This window comes from Lissotriton vulgaris, chromosome 5, assembly GCF_964263255.1.
Source record: "Lissotriton vulgaris chromosome 5, aLisVul1.2, whole genome shotgun sequence".
Classification (NCBI taxonomy): domain Eukaryota; kingdom Metazoa; phylum Chordata; class Amphibia; order Caudata; family Salamandridae; genus Lissotriton; species Lissotriton vulgaris.
In genome coordinates, this window is record NC_141693.1 from 1,695,373,678 (window position 1) to 1,695,389,910 (window position 16,233).

The window sequence follows — 16,233 nt, forward strand, 5'->3', positions numbered from 1 at the left end:
TATGCAACTTTGACTAAGGTGTACTGGGTCCCTGCCAACCAGGTTTCCAGTACCAGTGTTCTTTCCCTAAAAAATATACAATTGGTTATATAATTGGCACCACTTTAGCTCACATATAAGACCCTAGTAAAAGGTACCCCAGATACCAAGGGCCTTTGCGGCTAAAGAGTGACCCTAAGGACTGCAGCACAAATTGAGCCACGCTAAGGGACCCCTCACCAAGCACATGTACACTGCCACTGCAGCCTGCATGTCTTGGTGCAGAGAAAAGTGAAGAGTGGACATGGTACACATCCCTGTTTGCCATGTCTGACTACACTGCATGGGGCATAGGTAAGTCACCTCAACGGCAGGCCTTACAGCCCTAAGGTAGGGTGCACTATACCTCATGTGAGGGCATGACAGCATGAGCACATATGTCCCTGTAATATCTAAGTCCATTCTTAGATATTACAAGTGCCCAGGGAAACCATACTGAGTACACAGGCTGGACATTTTTCATAATGAGTTTTCTAGCCCCATGATGGTTTCCTTGTAACCACAGATGTTTTGTACCAAACATCTCATCATAATAAGTCTGTACTGATCTCAGTGTCAAATGTATTAACAATGGCACACAGAGGAGCCCTTAGAGGGGTCCCCTGAAACCTACTAACCCTTGTGTGGTCACCGAGTGGCCTAAGACATCCTGCTACCACCAGATAGTTTTCTGACCTCATTGAACGAGTACCTGCACACTCAGAAGTTGAGCACAATGCCTTACCTGGGTGGAGGTGTTCACACCTCCCCCTGGTCAGGAAGAGCCATCTGTGGCGGGAAGCTTTCAAAGGCCTTGCCGCCTTTGTACCGTGACCCCAGCCTCTCCTGTTAGAAGGAGCATGTCTCAATCCTTTCATCGCCCACTTTGGCACAAGAACAGGAGGGAACACTCAGCAAAAGTAGGAGGTGTGCCCCCTTTGCCAACTCCACCCTTCAGGTGTCTGGAGGTGAGGTGAAGTACACTTTTCAGTGCCTATCCAGTCAGGGCTAGGGCTATGTCCCACGGCCAAAGGAAGTGGGCATAATAGAGGGTGAAGACACCCCGGGTAAAGGGCTCATTGGCCACTACCTGCTACTTCCTTGTAACGCCCCTAAATCTAGTATTTATGTGGCATCTCCATACCCCGAACTTCAGTTTCTTATGACCTAAGAAGAACCAAACACCACAGAGTTGCACCAGCAGAGAAGACTGCAGAGAATGTCTGACTTGGCCCCAGCTCGAACAGCATGTCTCGAGCCCTCAACGATCCTGCACCAAAAGACGACTCGTCTTGCAGCCCAGCGATCTCCAAAACCATGGGAGGACTCCCTGCCTTCGACAAAGATCAAGATCTCCTAAGAACAGTGGAATTGTTCACCAGCAACAAATTTCATGCAAGGAGCCGTGACCTGAAGAGGTGCGAAACACTGCTCCCGAATCCACCTCTGCACCCAACGCCTCTGGCCTGAGTCCAAGTGGCCCACCGGTCCCAGTGAGGTTCCCCAGTGCTCCAGAGCCAGAGTTGTGTGTTGATCCCTCCTGGACTCCTCGACATCACTGCAGCTTCTGCACAGAGACCCCCTCAACTGTACCCTGCTCTGGTAAACTGTGTCCGACATCAAAATACACCCCTGCACCTGCCAGCCTTGGGCCTTGGTGAAGTGGACCAAAAGTGTCTCTACGGCACAGAGCCTCACTTCTTCCCTCTCCAGCTGTTGTTTTTCTTCTATCAGCCTCCTGGCCTGAGCCCGCAGCCCTTTTCTGATTTGCCCTGTCTCCATTGCTTAGCATTGGGAATCCAAAGCTTTGTTGGCAGCCTGCACCCGGCTGCACCGGTGCCGCTGGTGGTGTAGTGTTGGTGCTGCTTTGGACCCTGCCCAGTGCTTGCTTCAACCCCCGGAGACTTCTCCCCAGGCCGCTCTTACTTACCTGTAAGCAGCATCTGTCTGATTGCCCCATTCTTCATTGAGTTGCATTGGGTGGGGGTGTACTGTTGGTGCTTAACTGAACTATGTCCAATACTGATCTTAACTCCAGAAGACTAGTGTTGCAAGTCAATGTTACCTATCCGTATGCTGAATGCTTTCTTCCTTCGAAGGTTAACATTGTAAAGTCTGAAAATTGCACTAAGTGCCCACTTTAATTTTAAAAGTATTCCTATTGCAAAACTTATTTACCTACAATGAAGTTCTGTGGTTCTATAAAATAAATATAACCAAGTATTATTGTTATAACTTGGTCTCAGATTTATTCATTGAGTGTGTGTCTCATTTATTGCCACTGTGTGGCAACAAATGCTTAACACTGCCCTCTAATAAGCCTAACTGCTAGCGCACACTCTGTAAAGCATCTGGAGATCCACTGCACTCTCTGCCCACTATACCTCTTTTTGGTATAGTATATAAAGAGCCAGCTTCCTACAGGAATACATTAAACTTTCACATCCAAATGCTATCTTGAATATAAATACAAGAGTGCAATACCAAACTGACCTACAAGAAAATCTACAGCTATCATAAAAGACTGGTGCCTCAGATATTTAGCTTCGCCTGATAGGATAGGGATTGTAAGAGATAGAAGCCCTCTGCCCATTGGAAAGTCTCTATATCACCAGACTATCCAGTCAGTCTACTAACAAATCATAGCACAGAGGAAAAAGGTGACCACATGGACAAGTGCTTGCTTCACTTTACTGCGCCTGAACAACCACGTCTTCCTCTAGATTGGTACATGTATTTCTAATGTTCATAACGTTTTTATTGTTGCAGCTGCCATAATCTGCAATAGTCTGAGCTCCCACTTTATTATGGTCTGCCAAAACCTAACGTTTTCTCTTTATCAACTCTCTTGGGTGTGCCTGACTTTCTCTTCATCGTGTGAACCTTATCTGAGGATACTCTAATGAGACCGAAAAATCCAGTAGTTTTTGCAGGGCATCTTAATTAAGGCCTGAGAAGAACTACCAGAATAATAATATCATAAAAGTATTTATGGCCTATATGGTCTACCATCAGCCACTTAGCGCTGGGATGCCCGAGGGTAACTGCACGCTATATAAAATTTTAAATAATAATAATAATAACTTTACTAGTAAACTGGGTTGACCCAAATAGGCCATCATTCACAGAATCCAAAAGTCAGTTCTCTGTATGCTGACTTACATTTTTCTATAGCATCAATGGATTACCACAATTATCAAATCTATTTGTCCAATAAACCTGTAGCACTTGCTATTCTTAAAGCCTGGGCCCCACATTTTCTCCAGCGTCATTAGCTGATGGCACAGTAGAGGACGATAAAGGATGTTTGGTACGTATCTTTCGGCAGATGATAAGTTAGTGAATGTCACCCTCAACTTGAGTCCAAACCTGTACTTTTGGGGCACAGAGCGATTTAGACTCCAGTGATAACCTAAGGAAACTATGTTTGTCTCTATGCACTTCTATACGACAACTTTTTGAATGCCTGGATTGGGGAGATATTGAACTCATCTGGGTCCAATAAGGTTAGATGCACAAGGGCCGTCTTTTCCTTAAGGTTAGCGGAAGGTTAGTGCAGGAGCTTGTGAGCACTGCATTAAACCTTTAACCTAGGATACCAGTGACTTTTGTGTCTCCTCTGGCTTACTAAATGCCAACCAGGACACAGATAATGTTGAGGTTCTCAGCAACCAAGTCATGGGTAGTAAATAGTGTCTCTTGGATGTTGAATGGAACATCCACAGTGATGGTGCTGCCTCTTAGAGTGAACCCTAGTGATTTCTAGGGCTATCAGATTGTGGCCTATAAAGCTCCGAGGTAGGTGTAGCTCATCCTCCATCTCCACTTGGCACTCTCCATTTTTGCTGAGCTGTGACCCTTTTCCAATCAAGGAAACACTCCCATCTTGGCAGCCTTACATAATTTTCTCAGGACAATGATCTTGTCTTGTAAATACTATACAAACCTGTTCCCTCAGCCTCATAGAGAATATTTTCTGAAACACTGAGCACTCATCCATTGTGGGACTTTCATAAATACATGCTAGACTCCAAGCACTGTCTTCTTTGCTCAGCACATCAGAGGAGGGGGCATTAGTCAAAATGGTAGTATGATGATAGAGGAAGCAGATAAAATGAAAATATTGGCGGGAAAGGTTAAGAAAAATCTATGAAATACTAGAGGTGCAAGTGTTCAAAGATCATTCCTCCACAGAGCATCATGAAAACTAACTGAGGGCTGTTAGTGAAATCTATCAATAGACTCTGATGAAGACTCTTTGCCTTGAAGTCTTATATACCAATTATTTTACAATAGGTCTTCTGCTCATATGTTTTAATGTATTTCTCTTTTTTCAAATGCAACCATAAAGGATGCCTAAAACAGACTGTTAATCTTAATGAAATAAAAATGTTGGCATAACATTTTGATTCACTTTATACACAGCACTCTGGGATCCTGCACATCTATGTATATGTTACGGTGTTTATGATTATTTATGACGATCTCATGATGATGAATTAGGTTAACAGCTCTTAATTTTCAAATTTCATGGCCTGAATACAACCAGAAAAGACCTGCATGCAAATCAGTAAGGTGGTCATTATAAGACCACCAATATGCAAAACCAGATTGCCTCTCATCCCATGAACTTGGGGAACGAAGACAAACCTTTCTTGTACTTGAGATTGTGAGGAACCAGAGATTTCAGAAACCGATTTCATAGCTGTAAGGGGTATCTTCAGACTGTGTTAAGTTATTCACTCACCTAAGAGCCGTTCAATGTCATCCACCACCACACAACTGAGCTGGGATTTGTATGCATCTTCAAAGATCTAGAAAAAGAAGAATCAGCAAATGATGAATTGTTTTAAGAGAGGCCTGGGAGAGATCCAACAACACCTGTACAATACATATTGTGAACTGAATAATCTATGGGCCCTCTGAAGTAACTAAGCTCTCGGTTTGGTGCCATGCTCTCTGGGGGTATATAACTGAGACTGTCACAGTATTGCGAGCTTCTCACAATTCATACTCAGTATCACTACTAATCAAAAAGTCTAAGTTAACAAACAATTTACCTTCAGGAATGCTCTTTCTGGTGGATTCTGTTAACTAACTGCAGATTCCTCTGTAGAAGACTCCCCAGGCACCAGATTGAACCCAGAAACATTTCTTATCAGTGCTCTTGGCCTGTGCAACTTTGCATTGGTCCCATATTGCCCGGCCAAAAGTAATGGTGTAGAGAGCATGTAAACGCCACCTCTGCACATGGACTTCAGTTTCTTAGTTTTGCCTTCTGCGCCCTCAAATGCAGAGTGAAAAATTGCAGCTAGCAGTGCGCTGAATACTAACTTGGAACCTTTTTAGACGTTAACAATAGGCTTAGGTAGGTGGTCAGTGAAGAGTCTGCAGTTAGAGTATCCACCAGAATGAGCATTACTGAAGGTAAGTAACATGTTCTTCTGATGAATACTTCTAACTACAGATTCCTCACCTTGGAATAGATACCAAAGCAGTGCATCCCAAGGTAAAGGTTCAGACCAAATAGTCCTGCAGATCTGAACGGGCAAAACGTCTTTCCCGCTCCATCTTGCTGTTAAGGCAGTAGCGCTTCATGAACATATGCACACATGCTCACAGTCAGGCAGATATCAAGGACAGGCACGCCACTAGCCAACGTGGTGGTAGCAGCCTTAGGCCTCGAGGAATAAACTCTTAGATCTTTCCAGGGGATGTTCCTTGGCCAGTACGTAGCAGATCTTGATGCAGAGGACTATCTTTATTGACCGGGTCTGTTTCTGCACATCCTTACTTTTCAACACCCCAGAGAACCCCACAAAAAGCTGACAAGGGGTTCCTTGGAATGCTCAATGTAAAAACACCTTTTGGGGTTCAACTGACAGAGCAGAGTGATGAAGTGCCTAACATGAAAGGGAGTCATGAAGTCCATCAAAAATATCGCTGTGTCCTCAGCACCAACTTGTCCTGGAAAAAGGTGCAGCATGGCGGGTACGCTTAAAGTGCCTGTATTTCAATCATGCAAAGAGAATACGGAATGAATGAATGATTGCCTTCTGTAGAGTGCAATAGCATCTCCAATAGAAGCATCTTGGCACTGCCATGAACTGATTGACCATAGCAGCCTGGCACCGCAATGTACTGAGCGACCATAGCCAGCCTCTACGGAAAAGGAACATTTTCAAAACCTTTTTTAAGTTGTCTTCGGAAGTGGACTTTCAGAGATCGAAGTGATCTAGTAGGGGTATATCCCATAAAGCTAGCTCTAAGGTAGGAGGGACCCTTATTAGGACTGCACTACAGCTGATCATAACAGCCTTAAATGTACTTCTTTTGTCCAATGGGAGCCAGTGAAGTTGCTTCAGGAATGGGGAGATAGACTGCCATCTAGGCAAGTTGAGAATCAACCTCGAGGTTGCATTCGGCTTCGGCTTCAACTTTCAGGTGAGGCCAGCAGAAACTCCTTAATATTGGGTGTTCACACAATCTAATCTTGAGGTAAACAATAGTTTTGCAGGTGTGGTCAGGGAGGACTTTAAGATTAATAAAAAATAAATGCGTAGGGCAAAACAAGAGCCCGTAATAACTTGTATCTGGGGTTTGAAGGAAAGCTCTTGGTCAAATTTAATTCCCAGATTCCTTACAGTGGTAGAAAGGGAAGGTGGTTTTCCAAGGTTTTTTGTCCACCAGCTATACAACTTAAGCGGGTCGGGAGAGTTGCAAAAGATTAGTATTTTTGAATTATCTAAATGTAATTTTAAGCAGCCCCTCTGCATCCACTTTTCCACTGCATTAAGAAATCCATGAAATCATCCCACTACCGCCTCTTCTACCTGGTGGTAGGAGAGCATCAATTGAGAACCATTGACATATGACATTTTTGAAGCACCAAGGTTCCACTGCCTTCCCTTGAGAGCTATATATATTTTAAAAAGGAGGGGAACTAAGGGCCGACCTCTTTGGGACACCGTGTCTCAAACAATTGGAAAGTAAGAAATTATTCTAGAATTGCTTGGGATCAAGGGATCGGCATTTGGTTCTTCTGAAGAAGTAGTAACTGAGCTCTCTTGAAGCTTAATAGAACAATCCTCCAAACCAGAGACTGACTAAAAAAGTTATTTCTGACAGGATTTATGACTGGCAGGACTGATTTTAGAATCTGGCGGGCGGCAAGGGGTTGAGATCTGAACCTAACCTGTAATTCATGATTGTCTGACCAGATTCCTCCAAGGAAACTCTTAAAAGCTGTTAAGCTAGGGCCAGCCAACCTGCCCGTCTCCTAGTGAGAAAAAGGTTCGATTGGTGAAGCATTGGAGTCAGTGAAATTAGCATAGATGTTTTTAATCTTGTGAAAACAATTCGATAAACTATCACAAAGTGATTTGAAGTAGATTGTTGTTGACATGCCACAGGAGATATATTAGTAGACAATTCAAAAAAAAATCCCCGAGGGCATTAATTGCAGAGAAAACATGAGTAGCCTGAGCTTTCCAAATGAGTTCCTGAAAGCTTTTTAGAGCCTCTTTTTAGATTTTTTTAGCTGAAATTTCATATTGTTTTTCCCATTTCCAGCATCTTACAGTAGTGTGTAGTCTCTTTAAGGTCAAGGGAGAACCACAGAGAAGAAGGTTTCAATTTCTTAGAAGATCCCCTTTTAATATGCGCAACTTAATTATTCACTTAAAGAAGGTGAGAGTCAAAAGAAAGCATTCAACACCAAGGAAAACAGTCTTCAAATTCAGAGATGTAACAAGCAACTATGCATCAGCTCGAAGGGCGCACACATGAAAAACAGCAAGACTAAGTTATGGTCTCACTTGGCTTCACAAAAGGCTTGCGATGGAACATGCAAGTCAAAGCTTTAACAAATCTCATAATAACAGGTGATTTAAACAAGGATGATTGGCCCATTAAAAGTAGAGAGGCCAAATCGGCAGACAACCATTGATAATGGGCACTACAGGGCCTTGCTTAGCCAACGACAAAACAAACAAGAGAATGCCAGACAGCTTTGTGTGGAAAGGACCAGTTTGATGAGCACCATACCAGGCCACAGATTTCTCCCAGTGGCTGGCGTAAATTGATTTTAGTGGAAGGACAACTACAAATGACATACCCCAACTCAGAAGGTAGATCAAATACAGTCAGTTGCCACGGCTGAATCTCCATGCAGGTGCTGTTGCTGCAACAGAAGACCCTCCAGAAGTGATAGTCTGATCAGAGGACAGGTGCCCTGCCCAGAAGTTCTGGGTACCACACTTACTTGGCCCAGTCCGGAGTCACTCGAATGACTTGATCCCGGTCTTTCTTGGTTTTATTCAGAACTTGGGAAGGAGAGGGAGGAGTGGGAAGGCATACATGAGTCCTGATCTCCATTCCAACTGGAACACATCTCCTAACAAGTGTTACTGCAGATATTTAGATATTGCAAATTTACAACTGCTGCAGAAATGTCTAGCCAGGATTGTCGCCACTGCTGGAAGATGCCTTGTGTTACTTAGATGCCATTCATGATCTGAAAGACGCTGCCTGCTCTGCTAATAATAATAATAATAATATACACGTTTATAAAGCACCTGGTTACACTAGGGTAGTGTGTCCCTGCTCTGAGGTACCAACAATAAAGAAGCAGATTACCAAACGCCCCCCCCCCCCTCATTCAGACCCCGACACCCATTAACTATCAGTGGGGAATAGGAAGGTTTTCAAATTCCTACGGAACACTGTCTCCGAGGCCTCCAACCGAAGGTACCCTAGGAATTTGTTCTATTGTTGAGCCGCCCTGAAACAGAAGGAGCGACCGCCCATTCTTGCCCTCCTGATAGTGGGTATCTTGACCTACCCCATTCCGCTAGATCTAAGTTGGCGGGAAAGGGTATACGGAGTCAGAAGATTATGTAGGTAAGTGGGCCCCTTCCTGTGTAGAATCCCATGGCTCACACACAGAGCCTTGAACAGGATTCGCTCCTTGATTGGGAGCCAATACAGGGCGACCAGGGCCTTCTTGGAGGAGGCTCTCTTGGGTAGCATCAGAACCATGCGGATGCTGCATTTTGGATGCGTTGAAGCCTCTGTATGCAGTTGACATTAGCACCCAGGTAAAGGACATTTCCATAGTCCAGCCTAGAGGTTACCAGAGCATGGACCATGGTTTTCCTGGCCGTGGTAGGCAGCAGGTCCAATGTCTTCCGGAGTCCGCGCAAGACTACAAAACATGTACCAGCCACCCGCCTTGTATGGTGCTCAAACGAGAGCTTGGGGTCAGGCCACAGCCCTAGGTTCTTGACCTGTTCACTAGGCACAGGGATTGGACCCAGGGTCTGTGGCCACCAAGCCGATGTCCAGACAGAAGGTGCTTAACCAACCAGCACTTCCGTTTTGCTCTCGTTCAATTTGAGGCAGTTGTTGGCCATCCATACTGCTAGTTCTTGCATGCATGTGTTGAAATTGATGGCTGCCTTATCATCAGCTTGTGCTAGGGACACCACCAGCTGCGTGTCATCGGCGTAGGACATGACTTCGACACCAAACTTACCAGCAATCTCTGCCACCGGGGTGACAAAGATTGAATAGCGTCGGACTGAGTGTGGACCCCTGAGGCACCCCCTGTTTCAACCTGAAGATAAGGTTCCTGTGCTACCTGAAAACCGCGGTCAATCAATCAATCAATATATTTGTAGAGCGCGCTACTCACCCGTAGGGGTCTCAAGGCGCTGGGGGACGGGGTGAGGGGGGGGAGTGCCGCTACTGCTCGAAGAGCCAGGTCTTGAGGTGTTTCCTGAATGTGAGGTGGTCCCGAGTCAGTCGTAGGGGGGCGGGGAGGGAGTACCACGTCTTGGCCACCAGGTAGGAGAATGATCTTCCTCCAGCGGTGGTTCTGCGGATCCGTGGGACGGTGGCGAGGGCGAGGATGGCGGATCGGAGTTCACATGTTGGAGTGTAGAACGTGAGGCGGTTGTTGAGGTATTCGGGACCTATGTCGTGGAGCCCTTTGTGTGCCTGGGTGAGGAGCCTGAACGGGATCCTTTTGTTGACGGGGAGCCAGTGCAGGTCTCTCAGGTGGGCTGATATGTGGCTGTGGCGGGGGATGTCGAGGATGAGTCGTGCCGATGCGTTCTGTATGCGTTGGAGTCTTTTCTGAAGTTTAATTGTGGTTCTTGCGTATAGGGCGTTTCCGTAGTCTAGTCGGCTGGTGACAAGGGCCTGGGTGACCGTCTTTCTAGTTCCGGTAGGGATCCACCGGAAGATCTTACGGAGCATGCGCAGGGTGTTGACGCATGATGATGAGATGGCGTTGACTTGCTTGGTCATCGTGAGAGACGAGTCCAGGATGAATCCCAGGTTGTGTGCGTGGTCAGTGGGTGTCGGTGCGGTGCCCAGTTCCGTGGGCCACCAGGAGTCGTCCCAAGCGGATGGGGATGGTCTGAGGATGAGGACCTCTGTCTTGTCTGAGTTCAGTTTCAGACGGCTGAGGTTCATCCATTCAGCGACATTTTCCATTCCTTCCTGGAGGTTGAGTTTGGCGGTGGCTGGGTCTTTGGTGAGGGAAATTATCAGCTGGGTGTCGCCGGCATATGAGATGATGTTGAGGTTGTGTTTGCGTGCGATTGTGGCGAGGGGGCTCATGTAGATATTGAAGAGGGTTGGGCTGAGCGATGAGCCATGGGGTACGCCACAAATGGTCTCGGTTGCCGTGGAGAGGAAGGGAGGGAGGCGGACTCTATGGGTTCTGTCGGAGAGGAACGATGTGATCCAGTCCAGGGCTTTACCTTGGATCCCGGCGTCGTGGAGGCGGGTTATTAGGGTACGATGGCAGACTGTATCAAAGGTGGCTCAGAGGTCTAGGAGGATGAGGGCGGTAATTTCCCCGTTGTCAAGTAGGGACCTGATGTTGTCAGTGGCTGCGATCAGGGCGGTCTCGGTGCTGTGGTTGGCTCGAAATCTGGACTGGGAAGGGGCGAGGGATCCATTGGCCTCGAGGAATGCGGTCAGCTGTTTATTGACTATCTTCTTGATAACTTTTGCAGGGAAGGGAAGAAGAGAGATGCGGCGGAAGTTTTTGAGGTCTTTAGGGTCGGCTGTGGGTTTCTTCAGTAGGGCGTTGATCTCTGCATGTTTCCAGCTCTCTGGGAAGGTGGTGGAATTGAGGGAGTAGTTTATGACGTTCTGTAGGTTGGGAGCGATGATGGTGTCGGCTTTGTTGAAGATGTGGTGAGGGCATGGGTCGGAAGGAGAGCCAGAGTGGATGGTGTTCATAGTGTGGGCGGTGTCTTCGGTGCTGATGGGAGTCCAAGCGCTGAGGGTGGTTGTCGGCGCCATTGGTTCGGTGGCTGGGTGCGGAGTCTGGGTGCCGAAGCTGTCGTGGATATCAGCAATCTTGCGGTGAAAGAACGTGGCGAGGGAGTTGCAGAGGTCTTGCGACGGTGTGATGTTATTGCTGTTGGTGCTGGGTTTGGAGAGCTCGTTTACGATGCTGAAGAGTTCCTTGCTGTTGTGTGTGTTTTGTCCAGCCGTTCTTTGAACGGTGTCTTTTTGGTGGTGCGGATCAGGTGGTGGTGTTTGTGGGTGGCGTTCTTGAGGGCTGTCATATTTTCTGTCGTCTGTTCAAGGCGCTAGGTTTTCTCGAGGGTTCTCGAGGGTCCCGCAGGAAAGATTCCATCCATTACAGAGCTTTACCGTGCACTCCTCCCTTTCTGAGACATTGTAGCAACGTGTGATGGGCCACAGTGTCGAAGGCGGCACTCAGATCTAATAAAATTAAGGCCGCCATCTGTCCCTCATCAATGTACCTCTGAATAGTCTCAGTGGAGGGCCGATTCGGTGGAACACAATGCTCAGAAACCAGACTGGGTGGGGTGGAGAAGGCTATGTTTGTTGATATGAGCCGTTACCTGGCTGTTTACTAACTTCTCAGCAATTTCTGAAAAGTATGGAAGTAGGGAGATAGGACGTAGATTGTCTAGCTGGTCTATGCTAACATTAGGCTTCTTTTTCAGCGGTAAGACCACAGCCTCCTTCCATTTCTTTGGCACAATGCCTGAACTAAAGGAGAGATGTAACAGATGCCTAGTAGAAGGTTCAAGGCACTCCATACTCCTTCTCAGCACCCCGGGCCTAGCAGGATCTCTGGGGGAACCAGACTTGATGCTGCTCGCTATGTTTATTAAGATCTCGGTGTCAGGGATGATGAAGGTGTCCAGACCTTCTCCTCCTTTTATGTTACATGGGGTCGCAACCTAAGCGTGCCCCACCCTTGCTGAGACCGGGAAGGTGGAATATATCTTCTCAACCGTTTCAATAAAGAACTCTGCTACCCGGTTACAGGATTCCACTGAACCTATAATTGGTGCAGCAATATTGACCAGGCAAGAGATCTCTTTGTGAACGGTAAACATCTCTTTTACCGAGTTGTCAGCACTCTCGATTCTCTCCTTATAGTAGGAGGCTCTCGATTTCCTAATGAGGAACCGAGAAATCCCTTCTCCATCGTCGTTCCAGGCGTTTACAGGCAGCTTTTGCCATTCTGAGCTCATCTCCAAACCAAGGGGCTGATTTTGCTTGCCTTCTGGACACCTTAGCAGCCCAGGGTGCACAAATGTCAAGTGCCTCCGTGATGCGTCTATCTAAGGCCTCACAGGCCGAGTCAATCTCCCGCCCGCCCGGGGGTCCACCCTGTAATAGCGCTTTGTTAAAGTTCTCCTGTGAGAAGCTCGCCCATCTCCTGTGTTTTGTCCTGTGTTCCACTATCTTTTGTGCCTTTAAAGCCGGCAACCGCACCTTAAAAGGGATCACAAAATGATCCGACCAGGGGACCGGCTGCGGCGGCTCAATATCAAGCGCATCCCAGTTAGCAAAGATTGGGTTGAGTAAGTGGCCCAGTAGGTGAGTGGGGAGGTCTGATTTAAGTGTCATAAGTAATGCTGCCAATTCTTGGCAGATCCCTTGTGCCCCAGACTCGGCAGCATCATCAAAATGCAAGTTCAGGTCTCCTAATAGCAGCAGTTTCTCATACCGCATTGCTGGATGGACCAGACACTCAATCAGGCTGGGCTCAAACCGTGTGGAAGATCCTGGGGGTCTATACACCAGAAGGCCCTTTGTGATGTAGTTATTAGATACAGTTATGGTGAAGAACCCTGCTTCGTTATCCGTGATGTTAGTGGGCTCAAGAGTACACTGTATAGAATGCCTATAGATTATTGCAATCCCACCTCCTCTGCCAATGGATCTGTCCACCCTCGCGATGCCATAACCATTGGGGAGGGCCTCCAGGATGTCAGGGGCTGCGTCCTCGTTTAGCCACGTTTCTGTGAGGAACAGGACATCTATCTGTCCATCAAACAGATGGTCATAGATATCCAGTCTGTGCTTCCTCATAGATCGACAGTTGATCATGGAGAGACTCAATCTCTGACCAGTCTCCCTGAGCTCTAACTGTGGGCTAAACGTAAAGGAGCAGTGATTGCACTTCTTGCTGTTACTGTCTGCCTTTAAACTGTGCCTGCACTCCTCTCCCAGCATGTGGCTGATCGCATATAGCTGCTGAAAGCTATAGCGCACACCTGGCTCAGAACCGGCAAGGGTTCTGGCCCCTGGCCCCGGTCGGGCGCAGACGGGCTTGCCTTTGGCGCGCCCACTGCGCAAGTCCGCTGCACGTTCGCTGTGGCATGTGCTTTAAGTAAATATCCTCCCCTTCCCACTAGAGCGCTAACTGCCGCTCTGCCCTGGGAACCCGGAAGTGCTCTGCCCCTCTTCCCAGCCCTCCGTACAATCGGCACAAGATTGCCACGACATCCAGGGTGTGGAGAGACTAACACTGAAGGACTTAAAGAGCAGACAAGCTCGCTGTAAGTAACTATCTTCCCACACAGCCCCCCCGCAAATTAGTGCCAGAAATCAGTGCAAATTAAAAGTCTTCACATTTAAAAACAGCTTAATACGGTGAAAGAGTCAGATTTGGGTGAAAGCAGATAGTGTTTTTGATTGCGAGCTTCGTGTGATACCGCCAATGCAGCTTTAGACAGACCCTGCCACTGTCTGTCGGTGCTGCTTTGCGTTCACTGTGGCCAGCCCCTTAAGTAAATATCCTCCCCTTCCCACTAGAGCGCTAACTGCCGCTCTGCCCTGGGAACCCGGAAATGCTCTGCCCCTCTTCCCAGCCCTCCGTACAATCGGCACAAGGTCGCCGCGATGGACCAGGGCGTGGAGAGACTAACACTGAAGGACTTAAAGAGCAAACAAGCCTGCTGCAAGTAACTATCTTTCCACACAGCCCCCCGCAAATTAGTGCCAGAAATCAGCCTTCACATTTAAAAACAGCTTAATGCGGCGAAAGAGTCAGATTTGGGTGAAAGCAGATAGCGTTTTTGTTTACGAGCCTCGTGTGATACTGCCAATGCAGGTTTAGACAGACACTGCCACTGTCTGTCATTGCTGCTTTAATCTGCTGTGGCATTCAGGAACCATATCAGGTGGATCCCGATCAGAATAATCTACTGGCACTCAAACCAACTCCAGACACATAGCCCAATGGAACAGCATCCAGGAGCCAAATCTGTCCTGCGTATTGCAATATGACATGGCGGTGGTGTTGTCCATGAGAACCTGCATCATCCTCTCCGAGATAAACAGCAGGAAGGCCTTCAGAGCCAGATGATTGGCTTGCAACTCCAACAGATTAATGTGGAGGCAGTTTTTTGGCAAAGACTAGAAACCCCTAATCCCCACTTCCTCCAGATGCCCCCCCTCCCCCAAACAGGGAAGCGTCACCATCATAAGGAAAGGGAGAAGAGCCTGCTGCTGGGCCAATTTCATTGAGCAGCCACATGGACGTCTGTGAGCAAGCACCTTCGAAATCTGTATTACATCTGTCATAAATCCTTGATGTTGGGCCCATTGGAACTTCAGAGGTCACGCAAAGCCCACATGGGCAACCTGGAGCAGCTGATTAAAAGGATGCAGGACACTAAGGAACCAAGAAGCCTCAGACCTGCTCTCACATAGACCCAGGAATGAGGCTGAGGCATCAAGAACACAGTCCAACTGGCCTGGACTCTTCGAAGCAGAGTGAAGGCCCTGAACTGCACTGTGTTTAGGATAGTTCCAATGAACAGAAGTCTTGCAAAGGAGTCAGGGGCGCTTGGCTCAATGATAGTGAACCTCAACAATGTCAGGAGAATTGTTGTCGCCTGGAAGTCGTCTATAATGGACTGTGGTGAGTTCACCTTCAACAGACAGTCGTCGAGTAGGGGAAAACTGGTATCTCCTGCCTCCAAAGATGGCCATCAACCACTGCCATCATTGTCGTGAACATTGGTAAGGCTCAAGGGGAGCAAAGAAAATTTAACATGTTCCTGGCTTACCGTGAACCGCAAGTAACGCATGTGGGACTGCAGGGGAGGTATATGAAAATGCATGTGCTGTAGGTCCAAGGGTACCATCCAGTCCAGGGCAAATAGGATCTGGGCAAGTGTAAACATTTTGAATTTATCCTTCCGCAGGCAGGCATTTAGATGCTAAGGGTCCAAAATAAGCCTGAGGCCTCCGTCCTCCTTCAACACAAGGAAATAGCAACCCTCTCCTCTTTTCAAGTCGGGTACCCTCTCAATATCACCCTTAGAGAGTAACACCTCTTGCAGCAGAATGAAGAGTCGCTCTTCTGAAATTCGCTCTGATGAGAGTAGTTGAGAAATATTTGGAGGAGTAAAAAGAAAAGCCACAGTATAGCATTGCTAAACACATTGTAAGACCCATCTGTCAGATGTGATGGATCACCACCCCTTGAAAGGAAATAACTGATCTGGACTCCTCCCGCCATATGGGCAAGTGTCACCAAGGGAAAACTATAGTGGTTTGGTGGCTGTTACAGCAGGGGTTTGGTGGCTGTTGCAGCAGGGGGAGAGTAATCTGCAGACTGATGCCCCTGCTGGCCCGCGAGCTACCTGCCAGAAGGACCAGGGTGACTGCTGTACTGGTTGCGAAGACTATCTGTTTACAGGCCAACCCTCCTGAATAGCCTCTGAACTTTTTGAATTGATGTAGAAACTGTTTGACAGGGATCAACAAACCTAAACCGCACATTGTGGCTCTAATGTCATGAAAGTGCTCCAACACAGAGTCTACCTTCTCACCAAACAGGTGTGACCCATCAAAGGGCATATCCATGAAAGGGGAAATGTACATCATTGAAAAATCCTATAGAGCACATCGATTTAT

General features: G+C 47.3%; 1 protein-coding gene across 1 annotated transcript in view; it reads right to left on the reverse strand.

The window, feature by feature from the left end:
- Positions 1-16,233, reverse strand: part of NSF (N-ethylmaleimide sensitive factor, vesicle fusing ATPase) — a 696,320-nt gene that overhangs the window by 120,408 nt on the left and 559,679 nt on the right. Inside the window, exon 16 of the mRNA XM_086923839.1 lies at positions 4,766-4,832. Within this exon, the coding sequence (XP_086779965.1) occupies positions 4,766-4,832 (67 nt within the window). The remainder of the gene's footprint in view (positions 1-4,765; positions 4,833-16,233) is intronic.